Here is a 25369-nt window from a genome sequence, read left to right on the forward strand (position 1 = left end):
CCCCCTCTCCTTCACTTCCTCTCTCTCCCCTTCTTGGCTCCTCAGGCACCTCTCCCACCTCCCTCTTTCTCCCTCTCTCCCCATCCCCTCCCCCTGTTTCTCTCTCTCCCCCTGTTTCTCTTTCCCCCCGCACCATATTCCCCCTCCTTTCTCTCTCTTCGTCCTTTCCTCTCCCTCTCCTCTCCCTCCCCCTGCTGCTACAGCCTCAAGATCTCTTGCAGGCCCTGCTGGAGGACAACGTTCCTCCTTCTCTCGCTCATCTCGACCGATCCTCCAAGATCGCAGACATGACGCACAAGAAGGTGGAGAAGAAGACGGCGAGGCTCCTCCCTCCTCAGAGTGCGGAGCTGCGGGCAGGGATGGAGGAGATCGACCTGCTCGCCAGCCAATTCAAGTTTGAGAGGAGCCGAGTGAAGGGAACGAGAGAGGAGGAGAAGCTGAGCGAGGAGGAGGCTGATGCTCTCAGGCAGAAGACAAAACATCTTATCAAGCTCCAGGTCCGCACTAGTATCCTGTCCTGTCCTGTCCTGTCCTGTCCTGTCCTGTCCTGTCCTGTCCTGTCCTGTCCTGTCCTGTCCTGTCCTGTCCTGTAGTTTTCTTTCCTCTCCTCTTCTTTCCTTTCTTCGCTATCCTCTGCTCCACTCATTTTCCTCCGCTCATCTTCCTCCTCAGCACCTGGACGAGCTCAGAGAGGAGATTGCTCTTGCGGAGGCAGCAGTCGCCGCGGGCCGGCAGGATGCTGAGGATCGAGCAGCCAGGGCCCGGGCGAGGCTGGAGGAGGAGGAGGCAGCGCTATGGAGCCAACGAGAAGACGCGCATCAGTACGAAGACGAGTACGATGACGCGTTCGAGGCGTTCGCGTCCTTGGACATGGGAGAAGGGCTAGCGGAGACGGAGGGGAGGAGGAGGCAGAGAGACGCGGGCGGAAGGAACAAGGTGAGTCGAGTCAGGCTTGCCCTTTTTCCTGCCTGACTGTTGTGCAAAAGGAGGAGGAAGGGGAGGAGGAGGAGGAGGAGGAGGAGGAACTATTCATGGGGATCGAGCGTAACGTCAACCGCGAGGTCGCATTCTTCATTTCACATCCTGTTCTTCCGACTCCCTCCCTTTCACTGACATCGGTCACTGGTACAGGGAGCTGAGGACGAAGACGACGACGAGGAAGCACGAAATGCGGTCCCAAGGGGCAGGGGCAGGGGCAGAGGACGAGGAGGCGCAGGAAGAGGCGCGGAGGCAGCGTCGGCAGGAGCATCGCAAGAACAGAAAGCCAGCAGGGGAAGAGGATGGGGAAGGGCTAACGCCCGACTGACGAGGTGAGGGGACAGGGAGAGTGGGGACGTTGGGACTGAGCTTTCGCGGTTGCAGGAGGAAGGAGGAGAACAAGAGCGCGGTATCCAACCATCACCGCAAGGATCGAGCAGCGAGGAAGATGAGGCTCGCTGGCATGCCTGCATAGAACCTGCTGCTGCTATTTTTCTTGTTCCTCATGATCAGCCGATGATCCAACTGAGTTGCCGTACCGCTTGCCTCACTCAATCCCATCAAGTTGAACTGGCAACCGGGTTGGCAACCGTGATCGGACCCGGGCCTCAGGCACGGGTCCGGGCCGCGAGATCCGGCAGACTGAGGCGAGTCACTGAGCCCGGCGGCCTCTGATCGGACGCCTGAAAGACTCGGCCCGGAACTTCCGCCCGGGGATTTGCGTTACTTCAGTTATTCCCACTGGACGTAGAAAATGGCGGCGTTGAGGAAGGGAAGGGAAGAAGGGGAAGAGGGATAGAGGAGCGAGGAAGAAGAAACAGAAACAAGCATGCAAGGATTATACGCTATGAGTCTGTGTGAGACCGACGAGATAGATTAGTATAAATCTGTGAAGAAAAGATTGAGAACACAAATAGGTTCAAACTGAACACAAACCGGCTTATCAAACATGTCCGTCCCATGCAATCCTGATGCCATGAACTGTCTTTTCCTCGCAATCAATCACTTGCTTGTGTGATATATTGAGTTCACAGTCGCTCTTCTGCTTTGCGTTCCTTATACACCTGTTGTTCATTGGTTTGTCCATGTTGTAGCCACTTTGTGCAAGCAATGCACTTTACCTGACTGTGTCCTGCAGTTGCTGCTTTTTCAAGATGTCGCATGTTTCTGATCTCCGCCCAATGCCTGGTCCCGATTCTGCCTTCATATCGAAACCGACCAAGTTTGAAGGCATCAAGGTCTAAGAAAAATCTCTTGCTCACCACGTTCTCACCGATTGCTCAGGTTGAGGCGCCAAAGGTGTCGCACTCTGGCAAAGTCGACATGACAGAAGATGACGGTGACATTTGGCTCAAGGGAGCTTGCATCGCGCAAGTGAAGTGACTCCTGCCTCTTTGCAGAGAATTTAAAACGTCTGCTTCAGAAGACTCGATGTGTAAACTGCACCAAGATGTTTGTGGTAGATGACAACAACGACGAAGCTTGTCATTACCATCCAGGTGGCCTTTGCTCTTGATCGGCTCACAGGCAATTAGGCTGAACGTTCCATGAAGGTCCAACTCAAACCGCTCTCCGCAACCAGAACCATCTCGATCGCATTATCTTCCACTGCTGTGGTGGAGAACAGGTTGGTTTCTCGCCGGTTCTCTACGAATGCCCTCCTTGCAAAGTAGGGAGACACGTGTCGGCCGAGGAAAAGGAAGATCAACAGAAAGCTGGAGCGAAAAAGGTGAACAAATGTCTTGTGTTTTCTCACTATGTTGAGCATACCTTTTCAGTGACGAATCCGGGAGAGCATTATCAGGGTCAGAGAATTCAAAGCTTTAATTTTAATTTGCTTGTATGATCATCTTACTTGTTTCGTTGTTGAGAAGTGCCACACTCTGAAGCTTAGTGTACAGAAGATAAATGTGTGAAAACAATGAGAAGCAATAGAGAGTGCCTAAATGTGACTCTGTTATGCTGATCCCGAAAAGATGAACGCAGTTCTCTTCCCATGCTTGAAGCTTTCATACGTTGTCCTGCCCCATGCATGCTCGTGCAGGAAGTCTCCTTCTCTCACTCCCTCCAGCCACGTTCCCTTCAAGTACTCTCGGCTTCCGTCTTCTAAATAGAGCAAGTCATATGGCCCAAAGCACATGCACAAAAGAAAATCACAAATCGCAAAAGAAACAAGATTTATAAAAGAAGGGCCAGGAGCTACCGTAGTTGAGGTGCGCGATTCCAGGGCCATGGCGAACTCCTTGCTTCCACTATCAACGGATGTCATGAAATCTGCACAAGTAAGGCAATGCAGCGGAAAGACTGAAGAAACATGAGGTGGAGACGAGAGATCGTTACCTTTCCAACAAAGGTCTCCCTCATGGATGGGGAGCCATGCTTGCCAACCTCACTGTACGTTCCATCTCCATGGAACTTGCCATCCCTGAAATCACCTTCATAGCAACTGCCGTCCGCAAAGAAGTAAACACCTGTTCCGTGAAACTTCCCATGATGAAACTCTCCCTCATATCGAACCCCATTAGATGCATCAAGGGTTCCCCGCCCATGCTGAGTACCTCCCTTGAATTCCCCGCTGTACACAAACTCCACCCCAACATCCGTGAACGTCAACTGCCCATGGCCATCCATCTTGTTGTTCACGAAGTTCCCAACAAAGTTACAACCACTCTTCCCAGCATACTTGTAGACACCATGTCCCTCTCTTCTGCCCTCTTGGAACTGTCCCTCGTACTCATCGCCGCATCTGTGCCGGTACCTCCCCACACCATGAGGTTTGCCAAGTACAAAATTCCCTTCAAACTCGTCCCCATCGTGAAACTTTTGTGTTCCTTTCCCATCTTTCATCCCATTCCTCCACTCCCCCTTGTACGATCCGCCATCGCTGTATGTTCTCCTTCCTGACCCGTTGACGACCCCGTTGTCGAACTCTCCCTCGTATTCACCGAACGGTGAAGCATGCTTGCCCACTCCCTCTCGCCTTCCTTCAACCATGCTGCCATCGTATACCGAGTTGCCCATCAGAGGCAGGACAAACTTTCCTCCTCCTCCCACGCCTCCCCTGCTCCTCCCCGCGTCCCCATTCCTCATGCACAGTCCTCGAAGCACGGGGCCGCGGTGCGCCATCGTTCAAAAATAATTCAAAACTTTCGTCAGACTCGCCTCAGATCATCTTCCTACCAATCTGAAGGGCAGTGATACAAACATGGCCCAAGAAGGTCGCTGCATTGTCCTCACGTTCCACCCCCGCCTCAGAGGTACCGAACTTGTGCAGAGATACGGGAAGGGGAATTCGAGTGTCATCATGGCCAAGAGGTCAGGAGCCAGTCGTCGCACAAGAGCTGGTGGGACCAAAGGTGCTTGTCTCCCCTTCTCTCCCACCTGGAAGACGCAGTCCGAGTCTCTCCTCGTCTTCAGACCAGGCTTCAGGATCAGCTCGAGATTGAGGAAGAGGATCCTGCGTCTGGACCAGGATGGATAGGGCAGGTGGGATAGCACATGAGAGCGACAGGGCAGCCGCCATAGACAAGATTGATAGCGAATTCGACAGTCAAGCATCTGAATTCAGACTCAGATAGCTGACAGTACTCAGACATTCAATCTGGTTCCTCTCTGAAGCAAGGGATCGAGACAATTGATTTCCGTACTCGGGGAGGGGATGCAGAAGTAAATCGTCAACGAGGCAGAGCAATCACGTGGTCAGAGCATTATCTTCCGATATGTGCAAGCTATAGCCATGCTCGTTGATTCCGAACCCCAATCTATGATTGTTTTGCTGGTGAAAAGGCATGACCGCAAACGCATGGTTTCGAATTCCCTTCTCGCCCCTCACATTCCCTACACATAGACGAATAGACCATTCTTGTTGTAGTCAGGGAGCGAGATATGATATCTTGGAAATCTTGAACTTGTGCAAGATGAGATGCCGTCATTGTTTCCCAGAGTTCGCACGCCTGCATGTCAATTTGGGTTGAATCTAGAGGAGAAGACAAGGACAAAGGTCGAGACGAACTCTGAGACATTCAAGGGACTAAGAATGCATGGGCTCGAACAATCATCATGGAATGCTGGGGTCCAGTTACTGTTTTCGAGCAACAAAAATACATCACACAACCGTCATCCTGAAGGTGAGAGCCTGGTCTTCGTAGATTCATTGGGAAGCAGCGAGAAATTAACATTTGCCCATCAAACTGGTACAGAAGAGATATCAATGACCTCTTGCAATGGAAGATTCAAGCCACGGATGAGTCATCAGCTCTTGTATAATTGGCCTTGAGACTTTTGATCTTTAATCTCAAGCAAAAGTTTTAAAGTATTGAGCTTTACTTGTAACGCAACCGAAAATCCTCTCTTCCGATTTCGATACAATCTTGACAGCATGCACCCTCACAGCCTGATTTCCTCCCCTGTCGCCCCTACCACCACCGGTCGATCCTCCTGACTCAGCAGCTCAATGCAGTGCGCTAGCGCCCTCAGCTGCCTCCTCCGGTACTCCGAGGGCGAGAGAGTGTCGGCAGAGAGATGGCAGGGCTTGAGGTCAGAGGATGCGGCAGCCTTGAGGGGAGGCGACGTGACGGGGAGCAGGCCAAGGCAGTCTGAGAGGAGATCGGCTTCGTCATCGCCGCAGGAGCTTGCGGAGAGGGAGTCGGAGGTGGGCGAGGAGGGGCAGTCGCCGTGGAACTCACAGGGTGAGTCGATAAGGGTGAAGGGATGGCAGTAGTGCATGTTGGTAGTAGCGTCAGACGAAGAGAACGAGAAGGAAGCAGGTTGGGAGTAGGAGTAGGAGTAGGAGCAGGGGTAGGAGCAGGGGTAGGAGCAGGAGCAGGAGTAGGAGTAAGAGTAAGAGTAGGAGTAGGAGTAGGAGTAGCAGTAAGAGTAGCAGTAGCAGTAGCAGTAGCAGTAGTAGCAGTAGTAGCAGCAGTAGCAGTAGCAGTAGTAGTAGCAGCAGCAGTAGTAGTAGCAGTAGCAGTAGTAGCAGTAGCAGTAGTAGCAGTAGCAGTAGCAGTAGCAGTAGCAGCAGTAGGAGCAGGGGGACGTAGCGAAGGATCGACGGCGCTCGGCGACAAAGGCAGGGAGCAACTCGACAACTGGACTCATCAACAAGTCGGGAGAGAAGGTCGCAGTTCTCGTTTTACTACAGGTACGTCGGAGAATTCCGAAGTTCCGGGAAGTGACTCAATGAGGCCCCCGAATCATGGTCATGGCCCCTTGCCAGTTAAATGTTTTAGTTAACGCCGGGATAGCGCCAGTTAAACGTTTTTGAGGATTTTAACTCTGGCAGTACCTGATTGTCCTCGTGACTGATTTTTAACTTAACTTTCGAGTAAAAGTTGAAGAACTTTGAGTAACTTTCATAAAGGGAGGCTAGGTGAGACGGAGTCGAGGCCGCTCACTGCGGCGAGGCCGCTGGGCCGCCGCCGGCCCGTCACGTGACAGCCAGTGCTGAGTGGGCCCGGGGCGCCGCGGCGGCCGGAATCTCACTGTCAGTCAGATTACCGAGTCACACTGTGCCAGTTTACTGGGCAAATCCTTCAGTGTCATGATGCACCGCGGAATGTTCCGAGCCCGGAAAGCAAACCGATTTCCGCTTCAACAAACCGAATTGAAACCAGGTCTTTTCGATCTGATGACATAATCTGCGAAACGTCACTGTCAGGCTCAGAGGGCTGTAACTGAGTTTACCCTCATCCCCTTACTACACTATTGCCAAGAATCGGAACTTTATGACCCCTTCATGGCCCAAAGATACATAGCTCAAAAGGGGGGGTAGGGTTCACAAGAATAGAAACGCCTTCTTCTTGGCGGGTAGTAAAGAAAGGAACAAACAGGCCGGACCCTACCCACCTGAGGGCCTCCATTCCAGTGGGCAATCCACCCGTACCCGTGGATGGCCCCCATTCCTGTGTCAAGATAAGCCCCACCGCAGGCAAAGTACTTTCATCCACCTTCCCTTCCATGGTCTCCGACCGTCGTCGATCCTTCCCTTTCTCCTCATCCGATCATTGTCAGTTCTGTCTCGATCAGCCCTCCTTCTCTTCCCTCTCCTTCTCCGACTCCCTCTCCGAAAGCTCCTGCGGCGATGACGAAGCCGATCTCCTCTCAGACTGCCTTGGCCTGCTCCCCGTCAGGTCGCCTCCCCTCAAGGCTGAAGCATCCTCTGACCTCAAGCCCCGCCATCTCTCTGCCGACACTCTCTCGCCCTCGGAGTACCGGAGGAGGCAGCTGAGGGCGCTAGCGCACTGCATTGAGCTGCTGAGTCAGGAGGATCGACCGGTGGTGGTAGGGGCGACAGGGGAGGAAGTCAGGCTGTGAGGGTGCATGCCGTGGCATGAGGGAGAAGAGAAGAAGAATGTATACTAGTATGAGCACACGATGAATGATCACGACATGCGCAAGAGACCGAAGGAGGTGGTGTAGTGTAGCCACAGTAAAATGTTGTTGAAAGTAAAGGTGCTCCAAAAACAAATCCAATGTTGTCTTGCCGCCCTCCCCACAAGCTGAGCGAGATCCTGGAGGCTCCTAGGCAGAGAAATCGGAAGAGGACGTGTCGGTGATTGAGTCCGAGTAGATCATCTGACTGAGGCTCGAGCTGTCATCACCGTCGCTGAGATCGATGCGAGCGGACGTCCTGGAGAAGAAAAGCGTCAGGGCCATGAGATCTCGCCTGTGTTCGCAGACTGACCTCATGCCCCTTTTGGCCTCTCGAGCTGCCTTTCTTTTCAGGTACTCAGGGTTCTCACCGACACCTTTCGAGATGTGGTCACTCGTTGAAAGCACTTTCGTCATCATCATCGTTAACATCCTCGTTAACATCATCCTCATCGTCATCCTCAACATTATAATCATCATCATCATCATCATCATCATCATCATCATCAGCAGCAGCAGCAGCAGTGAATTTCCGCCAATATCAACGTCATCCTTATCATCACAGTTACCGTATAGGGGGCATTTCTTGCACCCTCTTGAAGGGCAGTTATTGCATCGCATTTCTCCAGAGCGCATGATCGAAGCTTTTGATTCCGCTGCAAGAACACCATCACACCTTTATCGCCATCTCCTTCGCTCATTGTTGTCAACCTGCCCCTTCCTTTCTTGAGAAGTAGCCTCCTGTCGTCTGATACTCGATGAAGTTTCCTCCCACCAGCCTTGCAGCCGGATTGATCACCTGAGAAATCGCTCGTCAAGATGGGCAAGATGGGGGGGGAGGGTGAGAGGTAGGGATTTGAAGAGATGTGAAAATAGCAGGAAAGGTACAGAAAGGAGGAGACTAGAAATCAACATTGAAGGATAGAAAATGGAAAAGACAGCGATGTAGAAGAATTCTTTGCACAGGCACAAAGGGAGAGAAGAATAGCAAGTGTGACTTACAGTATACTTCCTCTCGGTCTCTAGCGCAACCAGGTCATCCCACGACACGTACCAAATGCTGAATGCGGCAGTTGAGAGGATGAAGGGACCCAAGGGAAGAGACAAGGAAACTAATAGTGATCACGAACAAGCTCACCAGTCTACAGGGCAAGTTGCCACTGCCTCCGCAATCGTATCCTCGCTGTCTCCTCCCTTGTGTTCATCAGTCAGAAGCTTTCCGGAAAGAGCACAAGAACGAGCAAACGGGAAGGAGGGATGATGAGTAGAGATGAGAGTAGAAGAGAAGAAGGCATAGCACTGAAAGAAAGCTTGCCTGTCTGAAAGCTCTGGCTCTGCCATACATCTGCTCCATGAAGAAAGTACTCCTTGCAACCTGCAAGACCCTCATTCGTCGCTCTCGACCGCTGCGTCATCCGGTGACTCACGGTGGCACAGTTGGTACACCCGATGCAAGTCGCCTCGTCAACGTATACAAATCTGTCAAGAGCTGCACCAGCACCAACACATCAACTTTCATGCATGTGCTCAAACACAGCGACAACCAGGATATCCATCCTCGTCAAACTGCACAGTTGTGTGCGAGTCTCTCTCTCCATCCGCATTGTCTGAGAAGACGTCCAATTTCTTATCTGCAGAGTACATCAAAAAGTCGTTTTGTCCTCTTGCAGGCCGGCTGCTTTCACTGCCAACAAGACTCTACCTGCCGTCTTCTTCAACAGCTTGCTAGTCTCCTTCTCAGAATCCAAGAATGCCCTGCACCACCGTGTTATACACTCTTCACGACTCACGTCCCACTGCAACACCTCTCCGAGATCCCAAGAAAGTCAGCAGGTCTGTCCCATGTGGTTTCCTGTGTCTTCTTGTTCCAATAATAGACTCTCTTGGTCGTCTCGTCCACCACCATCTCCCACTTGCTGTCTCCAACCGGCTGAGGCGCCACCTCTCCTTCCTCCTCACTCGTCTCGCTCTGCGGGCAGAGCTCAGTCGCAGACTACCAGCGTGCTCCTGCCTTCACCGAGTCCGTCGTAATCTTCGACAGCAGCGAGATCTCCTCCTCGTCATCCAGAGACCTCGTCAAAGTGGTGGTGCTGTAGGCACTGACCCTGCTCCTCCTCAGGACGACACGAGAGCACAGCAAGGCATCGGCACACCTGCTCTCCGAGCTCTGCGACTCGTCTACAACAAGTTCATCCAGGAGAGTGAGCCCGTCTCCTGCCTTCTTCATCTGCAACGGCACGCTCAACACTACATCGCCTGCCTCCCCCCCTGCCCCCCCCTCTCTTGTCTCCCTCCCTCTCTACCCCTCCCCCCTCCCCCTCCCCCTCCCCCACTGCCGCCTACCCGACATGGCTGACTCACCTGGACAGACAACCTCACGGAGCCTGTGAGAGGCTTCAAACAGGCCGAGAGCTCCTTCCCGTTGACCGAGAAGAACACTCCATCTCCATCGATGGACACAGTGAGCTCATCGCCGGCCCTCAGCGGCGCCTCCCCTTCATGCACCAACTGCAATCCTGTCAATCCTCCAGTTCAACTGCCCCCCCCCCTCCGACCAGGTACCTCTCCTCCGTTGTACAAGTTTCCATTGTGAGTGATGTAGAACGCTTCGTTGAAGTGCTCGGGGTCTCGCCAGCTGGAGTCAAGGTCCACTTTCAACGATGTCAGCCCAACGCTCATCGTGCCCTGCAGCTCCGCTATCCTCAGCTTCCACTGCACGTATCCTCCCGGGCCGTACGCGTTGAGACCCCTCGCACTCTTGAGTGTCTCGGACGCCCCGTCTGTCACCCAGACTGTCTTTCCCTGGGTTGCGAGCCCAGAGTGTAAGAATGGCCAACGTTTGACATCATCGGAGTTCTCCTCCAAGTCAAGTGATGACATGAGCCTGGCGTTCGATCTGCTCATGATGTTCTGCATCTTGTCAGCAATGCTCCTATACATATCTGCTCCTGTCGTGTTCCCCATGGACTCTTCTTCCTCCGCCATTTTGAGGAAAACCTGCATGTCATCCTTTCGGAAGGACACCATCCCGCTGGTTCCCTTTCCTCCTTCATCTTCGGGTCGTGAGGATACAGATCGCTCGGACTCAGCCTGTCTGTCCGTCATTTTGAGTTGGATACCAGTCCTGGACACGCCTCTCCCGCACTGCACATGACGAGCTGCCAGCCTTTCCCGCCTTGCTGTATTTATGACCCATCTCTCACTGCGGGAGAGGAGGGAGGAGGGGGATCTTGGGTGATTGAGCATGGATGGAGAATAAGAGGCAGGAAATGGAGAGCAGAAGAACATGGAAGCGTCCAGAGCTCGAGGAGGAGCCACCAGGCTCGAGCACATCGCAACCTGCAACGCGACTGCGCACCACCGCGCTAGCATTATTGTTGTTGTGGTACCTGTTAGCAAGCTACGAGGGAAGGGGTTCACGAAGGAGGGGTACCTCACACCACAAAGAGAAATTCACCGGTGAACAAAATAGTCAAATACACCGGTACACGATATGATGGGTCATGAAACTTTGTGGGGGTGGGTAGGGTAGCGAGTGTGAGTAATGGGTAGACCCCCAAGGGGGCAGAGATTCACTAGCGACCCTCGTAAGCGTCGACACTCTATGTCACTATTGCTGCCCTCCGAGGACCCTAGTATCTCCTACATAAAACTACTAAATGTTAAGTTAAAAATAAGTACTAGGACTAACTGAACTAATAATAATTCTCTGAACCGTACCGGTGTTCTCTCACTGACAAGCCTCCGGCCCGGGCCCAGGGGCCGCGCCACGCCGGGCCAGTATAAGGTCCTCGGGACGGAGATGTTCTCCGGTCACTACAGGGCAGAAGGGTGGAGTCTGTGACCAGTCGGCCCCCTTTACAGCTGACATCATTGAGTGGTACTACTCGAACTGTACTCGTCGTGTCCCCTCAGATCACGTGGACAATGGGTAAGAAGTCATTCTCGATCCTTCTATGTATCGTGATTCTTTCCCCGTGGTTTCCTGAACGTCGGTGGGGTGTCGTAAAAGGATCCCAGTTACAACAGAACGTCGTGGTTTTAGAACGTTATCGAACGGCTGGGACCTTTCGACTCCTTGATATGCACCCCTTGGAGTCCTTGGATTTACAACACCTGTAGTAAAAGCCTAACGCCTTGCAGCTTTTACCACTTCCCTCCTCACATTAACTGCGTCTCGATGGCATCCGTGGGCCATCTGACTCTGGATGTAAAATAGTTTTAGAGTTCCCCCTTACAGACAATCCCCTGTGGTAAACTTGGGGTGTGTGATTGTATTCCCCTGTTCTCCTCAGTTTCGTTCACCCTCCTCCTCATCTTACCTTGACCCACGTTCTTTCCGTCACTGCAGCACACAGAGCTCCTCTTCCCTCCTTCCCAGAGAATCCTTCTTACCTCTTACACCTAAAATCAACTATGCAAAGATTGCAATCCTCCGACATCACCTTGTCCGCCGACCCTCTCGATGACAGAATGGAAACCGATCTCTCCGAGTTTGAGGAATTCGTGAGAACAGCAAGCGGTGCTCTTGCCGCTGCTGCCTCTAGGGGAGACTACGAGATGAAAGATGAACCAGAGCTGAAGAGAAAACTTCCGAGCTGCAACCAAGTCTTGAGCGAAGAGGCCAGGAACGAGAAATATGGCTGCCCTGCCCGAGCAAGGCAGATCGAGGCTCTGAAGCACTCTATCGAGCTTCTCAGCAGAACAAATCGACCTACTCTCATTACTGCCCTTGGAGACGAAATCAGATTGTAAACGTCTTGTGCTTTTATTTGTTTTAGAAACTGTATTTTAGGATCAATAAAGTGTTGTACTCGAAAATGGTTTTTTTAGTGTCTTGCTGCCTTTACAATGATTACAACGAACAAGCCTTCAGCATCACAAATGAACTTGAACATAGCAACGATGCACAGCATTGTACTGGGTCAATGTGCTTGAATGGCATCTAGTACGGATTTCGTACGTCGGAGCACGGCACTGCAAGGAGGTTCTTACATGAATGTGAGCATGGAATGGAGTGGAATCGAGTTGGGGTTGACATGGGTCAATTAATATCACAAGGAAAGACGAGAAGCTAAAACTGTGTTGTGCCGGCGACAGAAATCTTCCTTCCGTTCAAGTTTCTCAGCGTCCTCGCGTTGTTGCTCACGTGCACGTCTTGGATCATTTTCAAGTCCTCCTGCGGTGAAGGCAATCAGGCACTTGGCAGTGAAGAGTCGTGGCAGACTCACCGATTTTATGGGAAGAACAGTCTTCATCACCAGCCACGTCACCTTTGACTTGCAGGGAGGGGTGGTCATTGATCCCTGGTAGATCAATCAGCTTGTGCTCGCATACTCTCCAGGCTTTCTCTCTTCAACGCTTTCACAGCAGTCTGCTCACCTCATAGATGTAGTAGGTGCTGAGCAGCGAATGGATGTTGACAGTGATGTCTCGAAAACGCAGGTCCGGTATCAAGTTCCGCCCATAGCCCTTTGCTGACGATGCCACGCTGGCGATCCTTGAGACCTGAGAAAACCTCAAGGGTCAGCATTCCAGAAGGAAAGTCGTGAAACTGTCTGACCCATTGGGGCGTCGAGTCGCCAGTGTCAAAGAGGACAGCGTAATGCAGCCGAGAAAACTCGTTGTTGTTTGGCGTCAGGCACTGGCCATTCCCATTGGTAACGCATCCTGTCCTCTCCATCAAGAACTGAACTTCCATGGCCTTCCTCGAGCCCTCGATCGCATGCTCCGATGGCGTGTGAAAAGTGATCTCTCGCAAGGTGTAGATTGAGTTCTCGTAGGTCATCGTTGGTTCTCCAGGAATCTGAAGCGTAAGAGTGTACGCATTGTTTTGACTGCAGAAAAGTGCAAGTCAGAAAAGAAAAAAAACGAGAACAAACATGCACAAGAGAGATAACGAGAAAATGACATGCAGCAAGTGACAACAGCAACGATGAGTATGCAGAACAGCAGAGTGACTTACTTGTTGCAAGGCAAGCAGTCGCAATCTTTTAGTAGGACCTTCATGGGGTCCGTGTTGCTCTTCCCGAGTTCGAAGATCAGAGGCCTCAGCCCAACAGGTTCGACACAAGCCTTCCCCCAGTTTACATTCGCCATGCACTCATTGGTGTAGAGGTCCACGGGACTCTGATTGTTCGAGTCTGCAATGCAAACATCTCGAGATTTCTGATCAGGCAACTTCTCGCAATCCTCCGCTCCGTTCCCGCATGACGCATACTCCTTCAAACTCGGCCACCACTCCTCCCCTCGAGGACCATGGTAGGTCCAGTGGTCGGGAGCTTCGGGGCGCAAGGATGTCAGCACTCGCTGTCCGAGCATGAAGTAGGGGCGAACGTTGGCGCCCTGACGCATCTTGAAGCCTTGTATCGCTGAGGTTGACAGCGTGATCACTGATTTTGAGATCATCCACTGCACTCCAAGATAGCAGGGAGGGTACGTCTGCGAGCCCACGTAGGAGTAATACTCATTGAGGAGGGGGCTCAGGGCTTCGTTGAGCTCGCTGAAGTCAAGGCCCTTGGCCAGCTCCTTCGGCGTGATGCTCACGTCCTTCAAAGTCCCAAGAAGCTTCACGATCCAGTCAGGATTGACTACCGAATCACCTCCATCCTTGAAGAGGATGGCCATCGCGAGCTTCGGCGTGCAAGGAATGTGATCGGAGATCTCATCGGCAAGGCAATGCATGAACTGCATTTCCATGTCGAGCGCAGTGCTGTCGATGAGGTGCTCAGACGGAGTATGGAAGATGATGCGATCCAACTTCATCCTCTTGTGCTCTGAGGACTCGGGAACATATGGGCCCTCTGAGCACACCACATCGCAAACCTTGCACTCCTGCGTGCAATGCTGAACTTCAAGGTAGAAGGAGCGATCGAAGGCCTCAGTGATCGTTGCCTTGGGGTTCTCCCACGTAGGTCCAGATCCAAGAGGGAACGATGGACCATAACAGGTTGGGACGGCGTTCATGGTGACGATGTCGATGGGTGAGCTCATCTTCCCTGTCAAGTCTGGGTCGCAAAGCTTGTAATTTTTGTTCAAGCTCGACCAAACATCTGGATTTGAGTCTGCACGCAGAGTTACAAGCATGTTTGAGCAATGCTAGAATTCACACCTGCATCTTCGTAGCTCCATGGGACCGGCTTCTCATTGGGAATCCTCTTGTAGTTCCTCAGCCAATTCTCGTAGCGGTTGTGTAGCGCCGAATCGTCATTGAGCGGATCAGGAACCCCATTCACCGTGACGTAGGCATCGAGATTGTCGCTGTAGGGCTCGTACCCATCCTCGAGCCAGTCCTCCATGGCGAGCTGCTGCGGCTCTGAAGGACTCTTGACCAGCAGCTCTGCATCCACTTGATTCCACTTGCTGTCCTCAACTGCCTGGTGAGGGACAACCTCCACCTTAGGTTCACTGCTGATGTGGTCAGCGTCACCGAGCAACACCTGGGCAAAGCATGTTGCACCTGCTCACAGCCGAACAGATGGCAGCGAAGGAGATGAGAGCCAGACAACCAACGAGGCACCTCCGCATCCTTGCACCAGCCGCGGCTGCCAATCACGAGACTCAGCGATCGAGATCAACAGATGGATCATGGCAGTTTGAGCCTTGAGGACACGAGCAGGTCTAGCTAGTTCTAATCTTTTCCATGCCTAGGGATCTCTCAATCTTCCTGGAGATCCACATTTGATACCAACTCCAGCTTTCAAGTCCTTTTATCTTCCATTTGACTCAACAGCAAAATCCGATGAAAGCAACAAGCAGTCAGATGACTACTCGGGAACTACATGCTTTATGTGATCTCTTGTAGATACTCAACTTCCTCCTCGTGCTCCTTCCCCTCCCCTCCCCCCCCTCCTCGGCGCTCCTCCCCTCCCAACTCTCCTTCCTTCTACTGCATCTCCGCGAAGAGGCACCAGCCAACCCTATCCATACCACCCCTTCTGGTATGTTCAAAGTACCGGTACTATACATTCTGGCAGTGCTCGACGCCGGATCGGACTGTCTCCGGTTGGGCCCGGCCGGCAATTGGCCGCGGCCGCTCGGGCCGACTCCGCCCGGCCGGGAGCGCCTACGGTGGGCCGCGCCCGGGCCCGGTCCAAGGTCCGTGACCTCAGCGCCTCAGTGTGACGCCGTCACAGTGACTCTGAGGTCAGACTGACTCGGCCCGGCGCGGTCCGTCGCCGGACCGTGCCACCGTCACGGTGCGTACGGACGGTCCGATCCGATCACGTACACTCCGAGTACCGTACACTGCGTACGGACGGTCAGGCTCCGAGGCTCAGCGCCGCCGCGTGCCGCGACGGCCGGGCTCCCCCCGGCGCGGCTCGGCTCGGAACTTAAGTTACCGTACGGTTCCGCCGGAGTCAACGGTTCGACCCGCGACGCCGGGCCGCCGGGGCCGGGCCCCCGGGCGCCGGGCCGTCCGACGGCCCGTCGGTGACCCGCCGGGAGTATCTACTGCGACTCAGTGGCTCATGAAAGCTGCCGATCGCCGGACGCCCGGCCGGCCCGGTGATACGACGGCACGGTTGCCGCCGACTGAACCTCACGGTGACCTTGAACGCCGTAGTACCGTAAGTTGGCCGCAAGCGGCCATTTATGGACAAATTCTAGCAAAGTTGCAGGTCCTTTCATGGCTCAACACAGCTTCGTATGGGCCTGCGTCACAAAAGTCATCAGAGGCGTTCACCGTACGGTTGTATCGCCAGCATTTTGACTGCGGCACCTTACCAGAAAATCCACATTGGCCTTGACAAAAGAAATGTTTATGGGCAGAGAGCTCGTGGTCAAAGACAAGCTGGTATGTCCCACCAAATCCGCATCCAAAGGAACAGAAGTAATGATCACTGAAGCCCTGGCCGCTGGCTGGTGGTGTGTTGGCTGCAGTCTGTAGCAAGCTTTCGGGAACAGCTCCTAGATCAAGTGATGGAAACCCTAACGAGCAACTGCTTTCATGCTTAGACACTGCGCTGTAGGACCCATGAAATCCACATCCAAACGAGCACAGAAAAGAAGCATCGCTGGCATAACCAGTTAGCTCAAAAGTTTGAATACAGAATTGAGAACAACCCAGTGTCAGATTTTTCTTTCTGTTTTGGGGAAGATTCTTTGGGAACCTCAGGCGTCACAGCGCTTTTCTGTTCGGATGCTGCAGCCTGATCGCAACACCTCTGTCAGGGATTGTGTAACAGATTGCAAATTGAGCAATCAGCAAACCTGTCGAGGTAGATCAGGTTCAGCTTTCACGTCATAAGAATTGATCTCTTGAACTGCAAATCCCATCAATCGAGTCTTTGAGGCAGAAGAACAAGCATATTGCACTCACTTGTCTTCCACAAGAAGTCGTCAGCAGGCAAAGGATGGTTGCCGTTGGTCGTTTCGGATGCTTGAGGATCCTTGTGCGTTTCCTTAGGATTCATATCCTTCGGTGCTGGCTCTTTGGAACTGCCTGCATCCTTTTCCGACCTGATCCACAATAGCATCTTCAAGGCTTTTCTTTCGTCAACCAGGCCAAGCTTCAATGCAGGAATGTCCTCCAGTGATACGTGCTCGTAAAGATCCTCTACGCACAGAATCTTGTTCTGTCTAAAGATCTTGAAAGCTGAGTCTGAGAGCCTCCATTCATGCATCAGTTTGGTCAATTCTTCATCCTGTCACAACAATCACAACTGTATATGAGCGAAGGTGAAAATTCACCAACACATCGATGTCTTCGTTTTGGGCTGCTCTGCTTGAGTCAAGTAATGACTCGTCCATGCCATAGTTCTGAACAGTCCACCCAGGGGCACGGGTTGCGTTGGGATTAGCTCTAACTAATATGAGAGATTGGTCAGCTAGATTTCCCTGCTGTCTGAATGGCAGAAATGAATTCCCTGGATTTGCATAAGCCTCTACGATGCCCGGTTTTCCGTTGCTGCTGAATTGAATAATTGCTTCGAGTTCTTGTTTTGTGAGGCGATGAATGTTGTTTGAGTCAGAAAATTGAAGCTGGTTGCCATCAAATGCCAACGCACTCTTCATGGCTTTGTTCTTAAGTGAAACCCTGCGATTGAGCATCAGCTAATCCTCAGATTGAATTCAATCAAGCATTAACATCACGAATTGACTTGTACAATGCTAACAGTAACCTCTGTGGACTGCTTTTCTACGAACAAACGTTCAACAACACTGTCAGCAAACATGATCATATATCCCCATGACGTTATCATCGAACTTCCGAATCTCTAGGCCAGGCGCCATAAATGCTGACAAACCCTAAGCAATTTTAGTGCTCGAGTCTCGTTCAGTTCCCGGCCACTCAGCGACTCAGTCAGATGTCACTGTCACTGAACTCGGAATCATTGACTCAGTGACTTGTAACTCTACTCTGCCATCTCTGCCTCTCAGCCCGTCTGCCTCAGGCATACTGCCGCGCTCATACTCAGGCTCTCTAGTTTCATACGCCACAATGCCATCAGTGAAGTTGAAACAATTTGACGAGTCCTCCTACCTCGGCGACTCGCTGGACCCCTCCTTTTCTCCAAGTCAACTACCAAACTTGCTCCCACCCCTCCTACCCCCCACCCCATCCACTAAATTGAAACTTGAACCAGGACCTCACTACATCCGAGACCCCCTATTCTGACCGCCATCACCCCCTGTTTTGCTCTACAGATGTACCCCTCTTTGTACTTCTAACGGATACTTGCACCACCCCCTTTCCTACCGTACCGTAGGCTGCTGCAGTGCTGACCCTTGCGCTCTCAAGGGTTTCAGTTTTCTCGGCGCCGGTAGTCAAATCCCGTTGAGTCAGAGTTTAACTCAAAGTTAAGTTAAAGTTCAATAGGGTCGGCCCGGCTACGTAGGAGTCCGAGGTAAGGTATCAGTTAAGTTTGGGGGACAGCAGTCGGCAGGATTCATGATTGGGTTTGGTTCTCGCTGTCTTTTCTCTTCTCGCCGTTTGGCCTGGCAGGCTGTGCGACAGTGTCAGGGTCAAGCAAAAGGAGTCCCGTGGCAGCACTGAGCTCCGGCCCGGGCCCGGCAGCGTCCCGGTCCGTTTACTCAAAGTTAAGTTTAAAAATCAGTACGAGACACTCAAACGGGTGCAAGTGGGGATGAGGGTACAGCTGCAGCGGCAGCATGTCGCTGTCGAATGCAGATTTCGCGCAGTTGTATGCGTCAAGCCGAAGAGACGAGTACGATGGTGAGTGTGTTATGAGAGTGAATGTAGCTGTTGCAAACAAGACTTGCCTGGCTGCATTCAGAAGGGGGGGAATGTTTTGATGACGAGGAAGATTGTGCGGGGGAGAGGGTGTGGGGAGGGAATGATATCACAAAGAAGTTTTCAACAAGATTTGAACGATGCAGCAGACATTCCACGGAAGCGAGGTGGAGGTGATTCATCTTCACACAAGGCGAAGAAGCATAAACCTCGTCCCTACAACCCCAAAAAGTGAAGTGCAAGGCTCGGATGTGTAATTCACTGAACAGTGTATGCTAGGCAAATGGAGCGGGACGAAGAGAAAGTGGATAGTCAATATCGAGACAGGGCGAAAGAGAGGCGCATGGGGATCAGTTCAGAGTTCATGATCTCGGAAGATGCCGTCAAAGATCTCACAGTGGAAGAGAGCAAATATCTTGGAGGTGACATGGAGCATACTCATTTGGTGAAGGGACTCGATTTTGCCCTCCTCGCAAAGATGAGGAGCGAGATGCAAACTGCAGAAGAGGATGAGGAAGCAAAACGAGAAGAAATGGAGGCCAATGCCCAGAAAGTTGAAGTTACCACGGGGCTAGGGAAAGCGATGAAACGATTTCTTATTTCAGAATCGGCGGTGCATTATCTATTCTTGCAAGTCAACATCTGATTACTTGTCCAGGTGAAGGCCAGGACTAAAGTTGATATCTTTCTTCCTGGAAGAACTACATTCGTATATGACTTAGATGATACGTTTGGGTCGGAGATTCCAACCACCATTTCGAGGTTTGCTTTGATATCCGCCATTTCACCAGACCGAGAAAATATGCAGATTCTGAATGTCATGCGTAGGTCTTTGGAGGATTCCAAGTTTGCTAGGAGGGATACCAGAACCATGCTTATCAACAAGACCATCATGAACGGAATATCTACAATCATGGGATACATCAGACAGGTTGTTGCACGTAGCAAATCTTGTTCCAACAAGCTGATGAACTTGAAGGGGAACAAACCTGTATCTAGAAAGATCAAGAAAAAGGAAAAGGATTCGGTTAGATATTTTTATCATCAGTGCTTGTATAAGGATGCTGACTTGTAGCAGCAGGAAGATCAACCCGTTTCAATGCTCACCTCACAACCTGGTGAGAAAGCTCTCGCCCATTCTTGTGCTCGTGCAATGGTTTCTAATCGATCATTACAGTGGCAAAGCCGATCGTTCCTGATGAAGACATCTTCGATGATGCTGGTGAGCAAGAACCAACTGATGGTGGAAGTCGCCATTGACTTATGCAAACAGGGGAGTACGACCTTACCATGAGAGCTGCAGAGAAAATTAATTAGCTGAACTTTTGTGGGTCACCTATCAACGCGAAATAGGTTTGACTTCATAAAGTGTATCTATCCGGTGAAGTGTATCTAATCAACGGTACGGACGACGTTGATCAGAACGGTGAGGGCCGAGGAGTCCTATTTGATGCCGCAATCACCGATCAAGTTGGCAAGCGGCCCGGCCCGGCCAATTGCCGGTGGCAAAGCCTTAAATACAAAAAAATTCAAAACGGCAGTGACCCAGGCCCCACGGACTACCGTACTAGTCTGGATGGTCTCTCGGGGCCTCGCAAGACGTCTCACAGAGTCAGGTGATCCGACTTGCAAACTTTCAACGCATCCGGTCCATTATCTTTCGTCAGCTCAAGGCCTCCCTGTCCTTCGCTGCCATCATCGGGAGTCGCGGGTGCATTCCGGTATGCGTCTCATTCCTTCGGCGGCGGCCACAGCGCATGATCATCGGATATCGCTGGCCCGCCATGGCGCGGCCCGGGGGAATTGTCCTGCGCGCCGCGTAAGGTACTGTATCAGTTAAGTTTAGCCGGGGACCGTACAGCTGAGTGGGCACTGCAGGATTAGCCGGGTTTGGTTCTCGCTGTCTTTTCTCTTCTCGCCGTTTGGCTGTGCGACAGTGTCAGGGTCAAGCCTCCTCGACTCTCCTGCTTGTCCTCGTACCGTACCGTAGTGATCTTCACTGTCAACTGAGTAAAAGAAAAGAAGTCCAGTACGACGGTACCGGGTACCCTCACTGCGGCCGGTAAGCGCTACGGCGTAGTACAAAGTACACCGACGGTGGTACCGCCGGTGCCAAGTTGAAAATTCACTTTTGAATTTGAAGTTGAGGGGAGTTGCGCCCGGCCCATTGGCTGACTCGGCCCGTGACAGGCCCTCCATGGCAGCCGTAAATGTATCTTCAAACTTTTTCAATCCTAACCCCTAATTTTGAAACTTGAAAAAGGAATGATATCTACCAAGGTGTAATTTTTCAGATATCGGCCATAAACTTCACCCAAAGAGCAGCAAAAATTTATCTGGTAGTAGTGATGGAGCAAGGTGATTTTCCGAGAAAGACAATGATAAGAAGAAGGTCGCTTGTGTGAGCAGAGAAGGGATCCAACGAAAAAGAACCTGCAGTGCGAACAATTCGTTGGATGCGAGAGCCATCAATACGAGCATGCACTGGCCCGCTGTCAGTGCTCGTTAGCATCGTTATCTGTTTTATCAATGCAGAAAGACAGCCTGCTTGGCACGGACCCGATGCTAGTTTGTCTTTCATTAACTTCGAAGAACATGTCCAATTGAGAAGCAGTCGTATAGTCTCTGTGTGTGATCTTGCGATCAGCTTTGGAGGGTTGTCGCATGAAGGCAAGGATTGCAGATGTAACTCTGCGTAACACCACTAACAACGGTTTCAGGACGAACAAACCGTCTGATTGCGTTGGATATATCTAATAAACAAGCAGTGCATCTAAATTCAAGTGGAGCCCTTCCCAGCCCACGATCTAGTCATGCAATGTCAACTGTGAACAACACTGTCGTCCTGCATGGTGGCATCACGAATAAAGGTCGTGGGCATTACTTTCTTTGAGCCCATTCTGTCATCCTTTCTCACTGGTTCCTTGTTCGCAGGATATACAAGTGAGATGTACCTGCTAGATGTCACGTCGATGCGATGGATAAGCAAATCTCCACCAGGGACATACGGGCACTCGCTCATCACCGCCTCGAACAAGATCATCTTATTCGGAGGGGCAACGGATTCAGGTCTTCTGCTGTGACTTGCTGTGACCTTGTCACCTTGAGGGCTCAGGATTTTCAAACCAGCTCTATGTGTTTGACTCCAAGTATAATACATGGGCGCTTGTAACTGATGGCGGAACAATGGTGCCTCCTGCCCGCTACTATCACGCGGTAGCAAGTAGAGATAAGACCATGTTTCTTTTCGGGGGGATGAACGACGAAGGTGAGCTATGCACTCAACCGCCATGCTCTGCGATTGAATATTCGTGCAGCATACCTCGACGATCTTTACGCTCTAGATACGGAAGAGTACGTCTGGACTTTGATAGAGGCAAACGGTGAAAGACCCAACGGACGAGGAAGTCATGCCATGGTGTTTGTTGATCAGCTTCTATTCATGTTTGGTGGCTACTCTTACCGTAATTTCTCTCTTTCGCTGCTCGGCTCACGCTCATGCTCGTGCTCATACATTCTTTAAGGTTTGAGCAACGAGCTCTTCGTCCTCAACACCTCCTCCTTGACATGGTCCCAGCCCCTCGCTTCCGGTCAGCCACCCTCGCCAAGGATGCATCACTCCATGGTGTGTGAGGGGAAGAACATCTACATCTACGGGGGGGAGACGGAGAGCGGTAAGGAGAAAGGGAGAAGGAGGATCGAGGGAGGAGGTGGGGGAAGTGAAATCACTTGTGTGTTTTGCGTCGCAGAATATTCAGACGAACTTTTCGTCTTGGACACGGGAACTTTACATTGGCGATTGTTGTATCCTCCAGGTCGAATCAGAAGCTCTATGTCATCGTTTGGGAGTTTGATCGTCATGTTTGGAGGATATGCTAGCAATCAGAGTAAGCACTGCAGCTGTGTGTCCGAATAGTCCTTCAAATTTAATTCCTATTCCTTGTTCCAGAGTTGTCATCTGATCTTTTTGTTCTGGACGCGCATAGTATGCAGTGGAACTCTCCTCCAATGTCCGGCCCCTTGCCGTCAGCTCGTTGGGGCCACAAGACCGTAGTGGTAGAGGATCGTCTCTTTCTCTTCGGAGGAGATACTGACACCGGTTTGTACTTGCTGCTTGATACTTGACACGCTCATAGTGCTGTAGTGTACTCTGATGAGCTCTATGAGCTCAACCTTGTTTCTATGACATGGTCTCTCAAAGAAAAGAAAGACCCCACGCCGAGTGCAAGATGGGGTCACGCGATGGTAGCGGCAAGAGATGGCGTTTTTCTATTTGGTGGCAAAGCAGCGAATGGTAATCCTTGCTTGTGCTTAATTTTACCAGTGACAGCAAATAGGTTATCAGAATGATCTTTATCTTCTTGATGTCTCATCTTGTACCTGGAAACTTCTTGAGACCAACGGAACGAAACCATGGCCTCGCTGGACTCCCGCCATGGCGACTCATTCCGGCTCAATCTTGCTCTTTGGCGGATACGGCATCCATGGTTACTCGAATGAGCTTTATTTGCTCGACACAGAGCAAATGAGCTGGAGGGTAGCTCAAGTCAGTGGGTCGATCCCATCTCCTCGATCTGAGTCAGCCATGGCTGTGATAAATGACATGCTCTACGTCATCGGAGGTGTCGATGTCGAAGGTCTGAGACACTGTGTCCTCAGCCAACACAGCTGATGGTGTGTGGCAGGCGCGCTGAACGACATGTTCGTGCTGGATCTCACTGACAGCATCTGGAAGCAAGAGCAGCCAGTGAAAAGTTGGTCCAGGGCATGGGGACAGGCGTCCTCCACAATCAACAAGACAATCTTCGTGTACGGTGGCTACACCGGATCCGGTGATATGTTTCCGGTGATGTTCTGATTTTGTGATACCTTTGCTGTAGATTTTCTGTCTGATCTCATCATCTATGATGTGTCAACCATGCAAGATGATGTGTTAGCAAGCCCCACAGGGAGATGTGCTCACTCAGCAACCATGGTGGACAAATCGATGCTTGTGTTCGGCGGCTATGGAAACACAGGTTACTACTGCTCTGACGCGGTTCTTTTATGATCCGATGTAATGCAGGATCGTCACTAGACATGTACAAGTTACAACTATCCAATCTGCGATGGTCCCTCGAGGATGGTGGGGGATACGCTCCTCTGGTGAAGTCCTACGGACAAGGTATGGCAGCGGTTGAAAGCGATGTTTACACCTTTGGAGGATACACAAATCGAGGTAATGGTTGATGAATTCAGCCCCCGAAAAGTGGTTCAAACAGAACTTGATTCTTTTGCTGTGTATTGTAGGATACTCTGCAGAATTTTTCAAGTTTGATCTTGTCAAGGGCGCATGGGAATTTGTTTGGCCTCGATCTCGAGCAGGTCATTCAAGCGTTACGATTAACTCAGAGCAGATCGCTTTGTTTGGAGGCTACAGCGGATACGGTGAGGAGCAAGGGATGAAAGCGGAGGGAATACAGCTGACATGCTTGTACTTGAAGGGTTCCTTGATGAGCTCGTCCTCTTCAACATCTCAAATCTGCAATGGACTCTGCCGGAAACGACTGGAACCAAACCTCTGGCACGCTATGGGCATGCAATGACGGCTGTCGGGGATGAAGTCTTTGTTCACGGAGGATATACTTCCAATGGTAGACCTGCTTGAGCGACCTCTCTTGACATCTCTCTCACTGCTTTACAGGACTTGCCGCTGATCTCCACACCTTTAACACAAAATCCGCAACCTGGTCGTACGTCTCCACAGCAAATTTTCCACCTGCGAGATATGCTCATGGAATAGCAGCAGTCGGCAATCACTTGTACCTTTTTGGGGGACTCTCTTACAGTGGTGAGTAATCTGTGTTCTTGGACATGGCAATCTTCTCGATCACACCTCTCTCTCGCCCTGTTCATGCATCAATCATGTTTGTTACACAGAACGTCACATTCACCATTTCCATTGTACTGCAGGTTTCTCGACAGACCTCTACGTTCTTGACCTGAGTTCCATGCAATGGGAACGACACATAAAGAGGACAAACCCTCGGTATGACGTTGGAATGACCGCGGTCAATCGGCTCTTGGTGTTCGTAGGAGGATATTTTGATCAAGGTATTCGAAGTGAGGAAACGTCATCTGCAGGAGCTAAAGTACTTGACAGATCCCCAGCCCATGTTTGCAATCTTCAACAGCAGCTCAATGTCTTGGATCAATCTCTCTATTCAGAAGAAACCGATCGGACGTCGAGCAACAGCGTCCTTTGCCTCTAGTAACAAGCTCTATGTCCATGGGGGACAAAGCATCAAAGGTTGTTGTCAGCTTCGAGTGACGGTTCAATGAAATGCTGTCGAAGGATATTCCGCTGAGCTGATGGCCTTTGACAAGAACTCCATGACATGGACATACCTCACCCCACAGAGTCGATCTGCTGCTGCAATGTGTGCTGTTGGCGATCTCCTCTACATCCACGGGGGTGATACCGATACCGGTGACGAGTCACGAGTCGAAAGTGCTTGTTATTCATCTCTCCCTCAGGTCTTAATGACGAGCTCTTCGTCCTCAACACCTCCTCCTTGACATGGTCCCAGCCCCTCGCTTCTGGTCAGCCACCCTCGCCAAGGATGCATCACTCCATGGTATGTGAGGGGAAGAACATCTACATCTACGGGGGGGAGACGGAGAGCGGTAAGGAGAAAGGGAGAAGGAGGATCGAATTGACCAGGGAGTATTTGGCAGAATATTCCGACGAGCTTTTCCTGCTGAACATAAATACAGCAATTTGGGTCAAAGTGACGCAGGTGGGAGAAAAGCCTTCAGCGAGATCAGGTCAAGCTATGGTCGAGC

General features: G+C 51.5%; 13 protein-coding genes across 13 annotated transcripts in view; 5 read left to right on the top strand and 8 right to left on the bottom strand.

Annotated features, from left to right (window-relative positions):
* The window catches only part of GUITHDRAFT_140377 (hypothetical protein), a gene marked incomplete at both ends in the record, with an annotated part of 5828 nt that extends 4375 nt beyond the window's left edge, over positions 1–1453 (top strand). The window contains 5 exons of the mRNA XM_005830543.1: positions 222–497; positions 673–936; positions 987–1061; positions 1132–1310; positions 1363–1453. Coding sequence (XP_005830600.1) covers positions 222–497; positions 673–936; positions 987–1061; positions 1132–1310; positions 1363–1453 — 885 coding nt within the window. The remainder of the gene's footprint in view (positions 1–221; positions 498–672; positions 937–986; positions 1062–1131; positions 1311–1362) is intronic.
* Positions 1454–1927: 474 nt separating this feature from the next.
* On the top strand, positions 1928–2361 carry GUITHDRAFT_110423 (hypothetical protein; the record flags this gene model as incomplete). Its single annotated transcript, XM_005830544.1, has 3 exons — positions 1928–1992; positions 2117–2216; positions 2263–2361. 3 exons carry the CDS (start codon positions 1928–1930, stop codon positions 2359–2361), a joined length of 264 nt encoding a protein of 87 aa, XP_005830601.1.
* A 1014-nt stretch (positions 2362–3375) lies between these two features.
* Positions 3376–4020, bottom strand: GUITHDRAFT_56341 (hypothetical protein; the record flags this gene model as incomplete). The annotated part of the gene is made up of 1 exon (XM_005830545.1): positions 3376–4020. A coding segment is annotated over one exon (645 nt), but the record flags the coding sequence as incomplete, so codon positions are not given.
* Positions 4021–5364: 1344 nt separating this feature from the next.
* Positions 5365–5703, bottom strand: GUITHDRAFT_140379 (hypothetical protein; the record flags this gene model as incomplete). Its single annotated transcript, XM_005830546.1, has 1 exon — positions 5365–5703. One exon carries the CDS (start codon positions 5701–5703, stop codon positions 5365–5367), a length of 339 nt encoding a protein of 112 aa, XP_005830603.1.
* A 1695-nt stretch (positions 5704–7398) lies between these two features.
* On the bottom strand, positions 7399–8085 carry GUITHDRAFT_153225 (hypothetical protein). The gene is made up of 4 exons (XM_005830547.1): positions 8059–8085; positions 7917–8003; positions 7661–7724; positions 7399–7606 (listed from the first exon to the last, which is right to left on the bottom strand). Exons 2-4 carry the CDS (start codon positions 7966–7968, stop codon positions 7498–7500), a joined length of 225 nt encoding a protein of 74 aa, XP_005830604.1. The 5' UTR covers positions 7969–8003; positions 8059–8085; the 3' UTR covers positions 7399–7497.
* A 267-nt stretch (positions 8086–8352) lies between these two features.
* GUITHDRAFT_52770 (hypothetical protein) lies at positions 8353–8843 on the bottom strand (the record flags this gene model as incomplete). Its single annotated transcript, XM_005830548.1, has 4 exons — positions 8353–8407; positions 8486–8541; positions 8648–8722; positions 8775–8843. Coding segments are annotated over 4 exons (255 nt in total), but the record flags the coding sequence as incomplete, so codon positions are not given.
* Positions 8844–10047: 1204 nt separating this feature from the next.
* On the bottom strand, positions 10048–10707 carry GUITHDRAFT_153226 (hypothetical protein; the record flags this gene model as incomplete). The annotated part of the gene is made up of 1 exon (XM_005830549.1): positions 10048–10707. A coding segment is annotated over exon 1 (403 nt), but the record flags the coding sequence as incomplete, so codon positions are not given.
* Positions 10708–11763: 1056 nt separating this feature from the next.
* Positions 11764–12102, top strand: GUITHDRAFT_110426 (hypothetical protein; the record flags this gene model as incomplete). The annotated part of the gene is made up of 1 exon (XM_005830550.1): positions 11764–12102. One exon carries the CDS (start codon positions 11764–11766, stop codon positions 12100–12102), a length of 339 nt encoding a protein of 112 aa, XP_005830607.1.
* A 275-nt stretch (positions 12103–12377) lies between these two features.
* GUITHDRAFT_153227 (hypothetical protein) lies at positions 12378–13497 on the bottom strand. Its single transcript, XM_005830551.1, has 5 exons — positions 13313–13497; positions 12911–13184; positions 12730–12855; positions 12579–12653; positions 12378–12526 (listed from the first exon to the last, which is right to left on the bottom strand). Exons 1-5 carry the CDS (start codon positions 13444–13446, stop codon positions 12422–12424), a joined length of 714 nt encoding a protein of 237 aa, XP_005830608.1. The 5' UTR covers positions 13447–13497; the 3' UTR covers positions 12378–12421.
* A 156-nt stretch (positions 13498–13653) lies between these two features.
* GUITHDRAFT_57143 (hypothetical protein) lies at positions 13654–13836 on the bottom strand (the record flags this gene model as incomplete). The annotated part of the gene is made up of 1 exon (XM_005830552.1): positions 13654–13836. A coding segment is annotated over one exon (183 nt), but the record flags the coding sequence as incomplete, so codon positions are not given.
* A 2145-nt stretch (positions 13837–15981) lies between these two features.
* Positions 15982–17552, bottom strand: GUITHDRAFT_110428 (hypothetical protein; the record flags this gene model as incomplete). Its single annotated transcript, XM_005830553.1, has 8 exons — positions 15982–16002; positions 16075–16231; positions 16278–16364; positions 16414–16499; positions 16561–16613; positions 16670–16994; positions 17041–17386; positions 17443–17552. The coding sequence occupies 8 exons, from the start codon at positions 17550–17552 to the stop codon at positions 15982–15984; spliced, it is 1185 nt and encodes a 394-aa protein (XP_005830610.1).
* Positions 17553–18447: 895 nt separating this feature from the next.
* On the top strand, positions 18448–19930 carry GUITHDRAFT_153228 (hypothetical protein). Its single transcript, XM_005830554.1, has 9 exons — positions 18448–18526; positions 18694–18775; positions 18824–19157; positions 19203–19306; positions 19373–19475; positions 19524–19571; positions 19623–19662; positions 19722–19766; positions 19818–19930. Exons 1-9 carry the CDS (start codon positions 18463–18465, stop codon positions 19859–19861), a joined length of 864 nt encoding a protein of 287 aa, XP_005830611.1. The 5' UTR covers positions 18448–18462; the 3' UTR covers positions 19862–19930.
* A 2143-nt stretch (positions 19931–22073) lies between these two features.
* On the top strand, positions 22074–23159 carry GUITHDRAFT_46941 (hypothetical protein; the record flags this gene model as incomplete). The annotated part of the gene is made up of 2 exons (XM_005830555.1): positions 22074–22218; positions 22882–23159. Coding segments are annotated over 2 exons (423 nt in total), but the record flags the coding sequence as incomplete, so codon positions are not given.
* Between the last annotated feature and the right edge of the window lie 2210 nt (positions 23160–25369).

This window comes from Guillardia theta (genome assembly GCF_000315625.1).
Source record: "Guillardia theta CCMP2712 unplaced genomic scaffold GUITHscaffold_45, whole genome shotgun sequence".
Lineage (NCBI taxonomy): Eukaryota > Cryptophyceae > Pyrenomonadales > Geminigeraceae > Guillardia > Guillardia theta.

Excerpts from the sequence above, each read along its gene's own strand:
- GUITHDRAFT_153225 (XM_005830547.1), bottom strand. The coding sequence starts at position 7,968 with ATGCGATGCAATAACTGCCCTTCAAGAGGGTGCAAGAAATGCCCCCTA. Across the intron at positions 7,725-7,916 it reads CAAGAAATGCCCCCTATACG|GTGTCGGTGAGAACCCTGAG; the intron begins GTAACTGTGATG and ends ACATCTCGAAAG. Across the intron at positions 7,607-7,660 it reads GAGGCCAAAAGGGGCATGAG|GACGTCCGCTCGCATCGATC; the intron begins GTCAGTCTGCGA and ends TTTCTTCTCCAG.
- GUITHDRAFT_153227 (XM_005830551.1), bottom strand. The coding sequence starts at position 13,446 with ATGGCGAATGTAAACTGGGGGAAGGCTTGTGTCGAACCTGTTGGGCTG. Across the intron at positions 13,185-13,312 it reads GACTGCTTGCCTTGCAACAA|TCAAAACAATGCGTACACTC; the intron begins GTAAGTCACTCT and ends ACTTTTCTGCAG. Across the intron at positions 12,527-12,578 it reads CTGTTCTTCCCATAAAATCG|GAGGACTTGAAAATGATCCA; the intron begins GTGAGTCTGCCA and ends CCTTCACCGCAG.
- GUITHDRAFT_153228 (XM_005830554.1), top strand. The coding sequence starts at position 18,463 with ATGTCGCTGTCGAATGCAGATTTCGCGCAGTTGTATGCGTCAAGCCGA. Across the intron at positions 19,476-19,523 it reads TCATGGGATACATCAGACAG|GGGAACAAACCTGTATCTAG; the intron begins GTTGTTGCACGT and ends ATGAACTTGAAG. Across the intron at positions 19,663-19,721 it reads AATGCTCACCTCACAACCTG|TGGCAAAGCCGATCGTTCCT; the intron begins GTGAGAAAGCTC and ends CGATCATTACAG.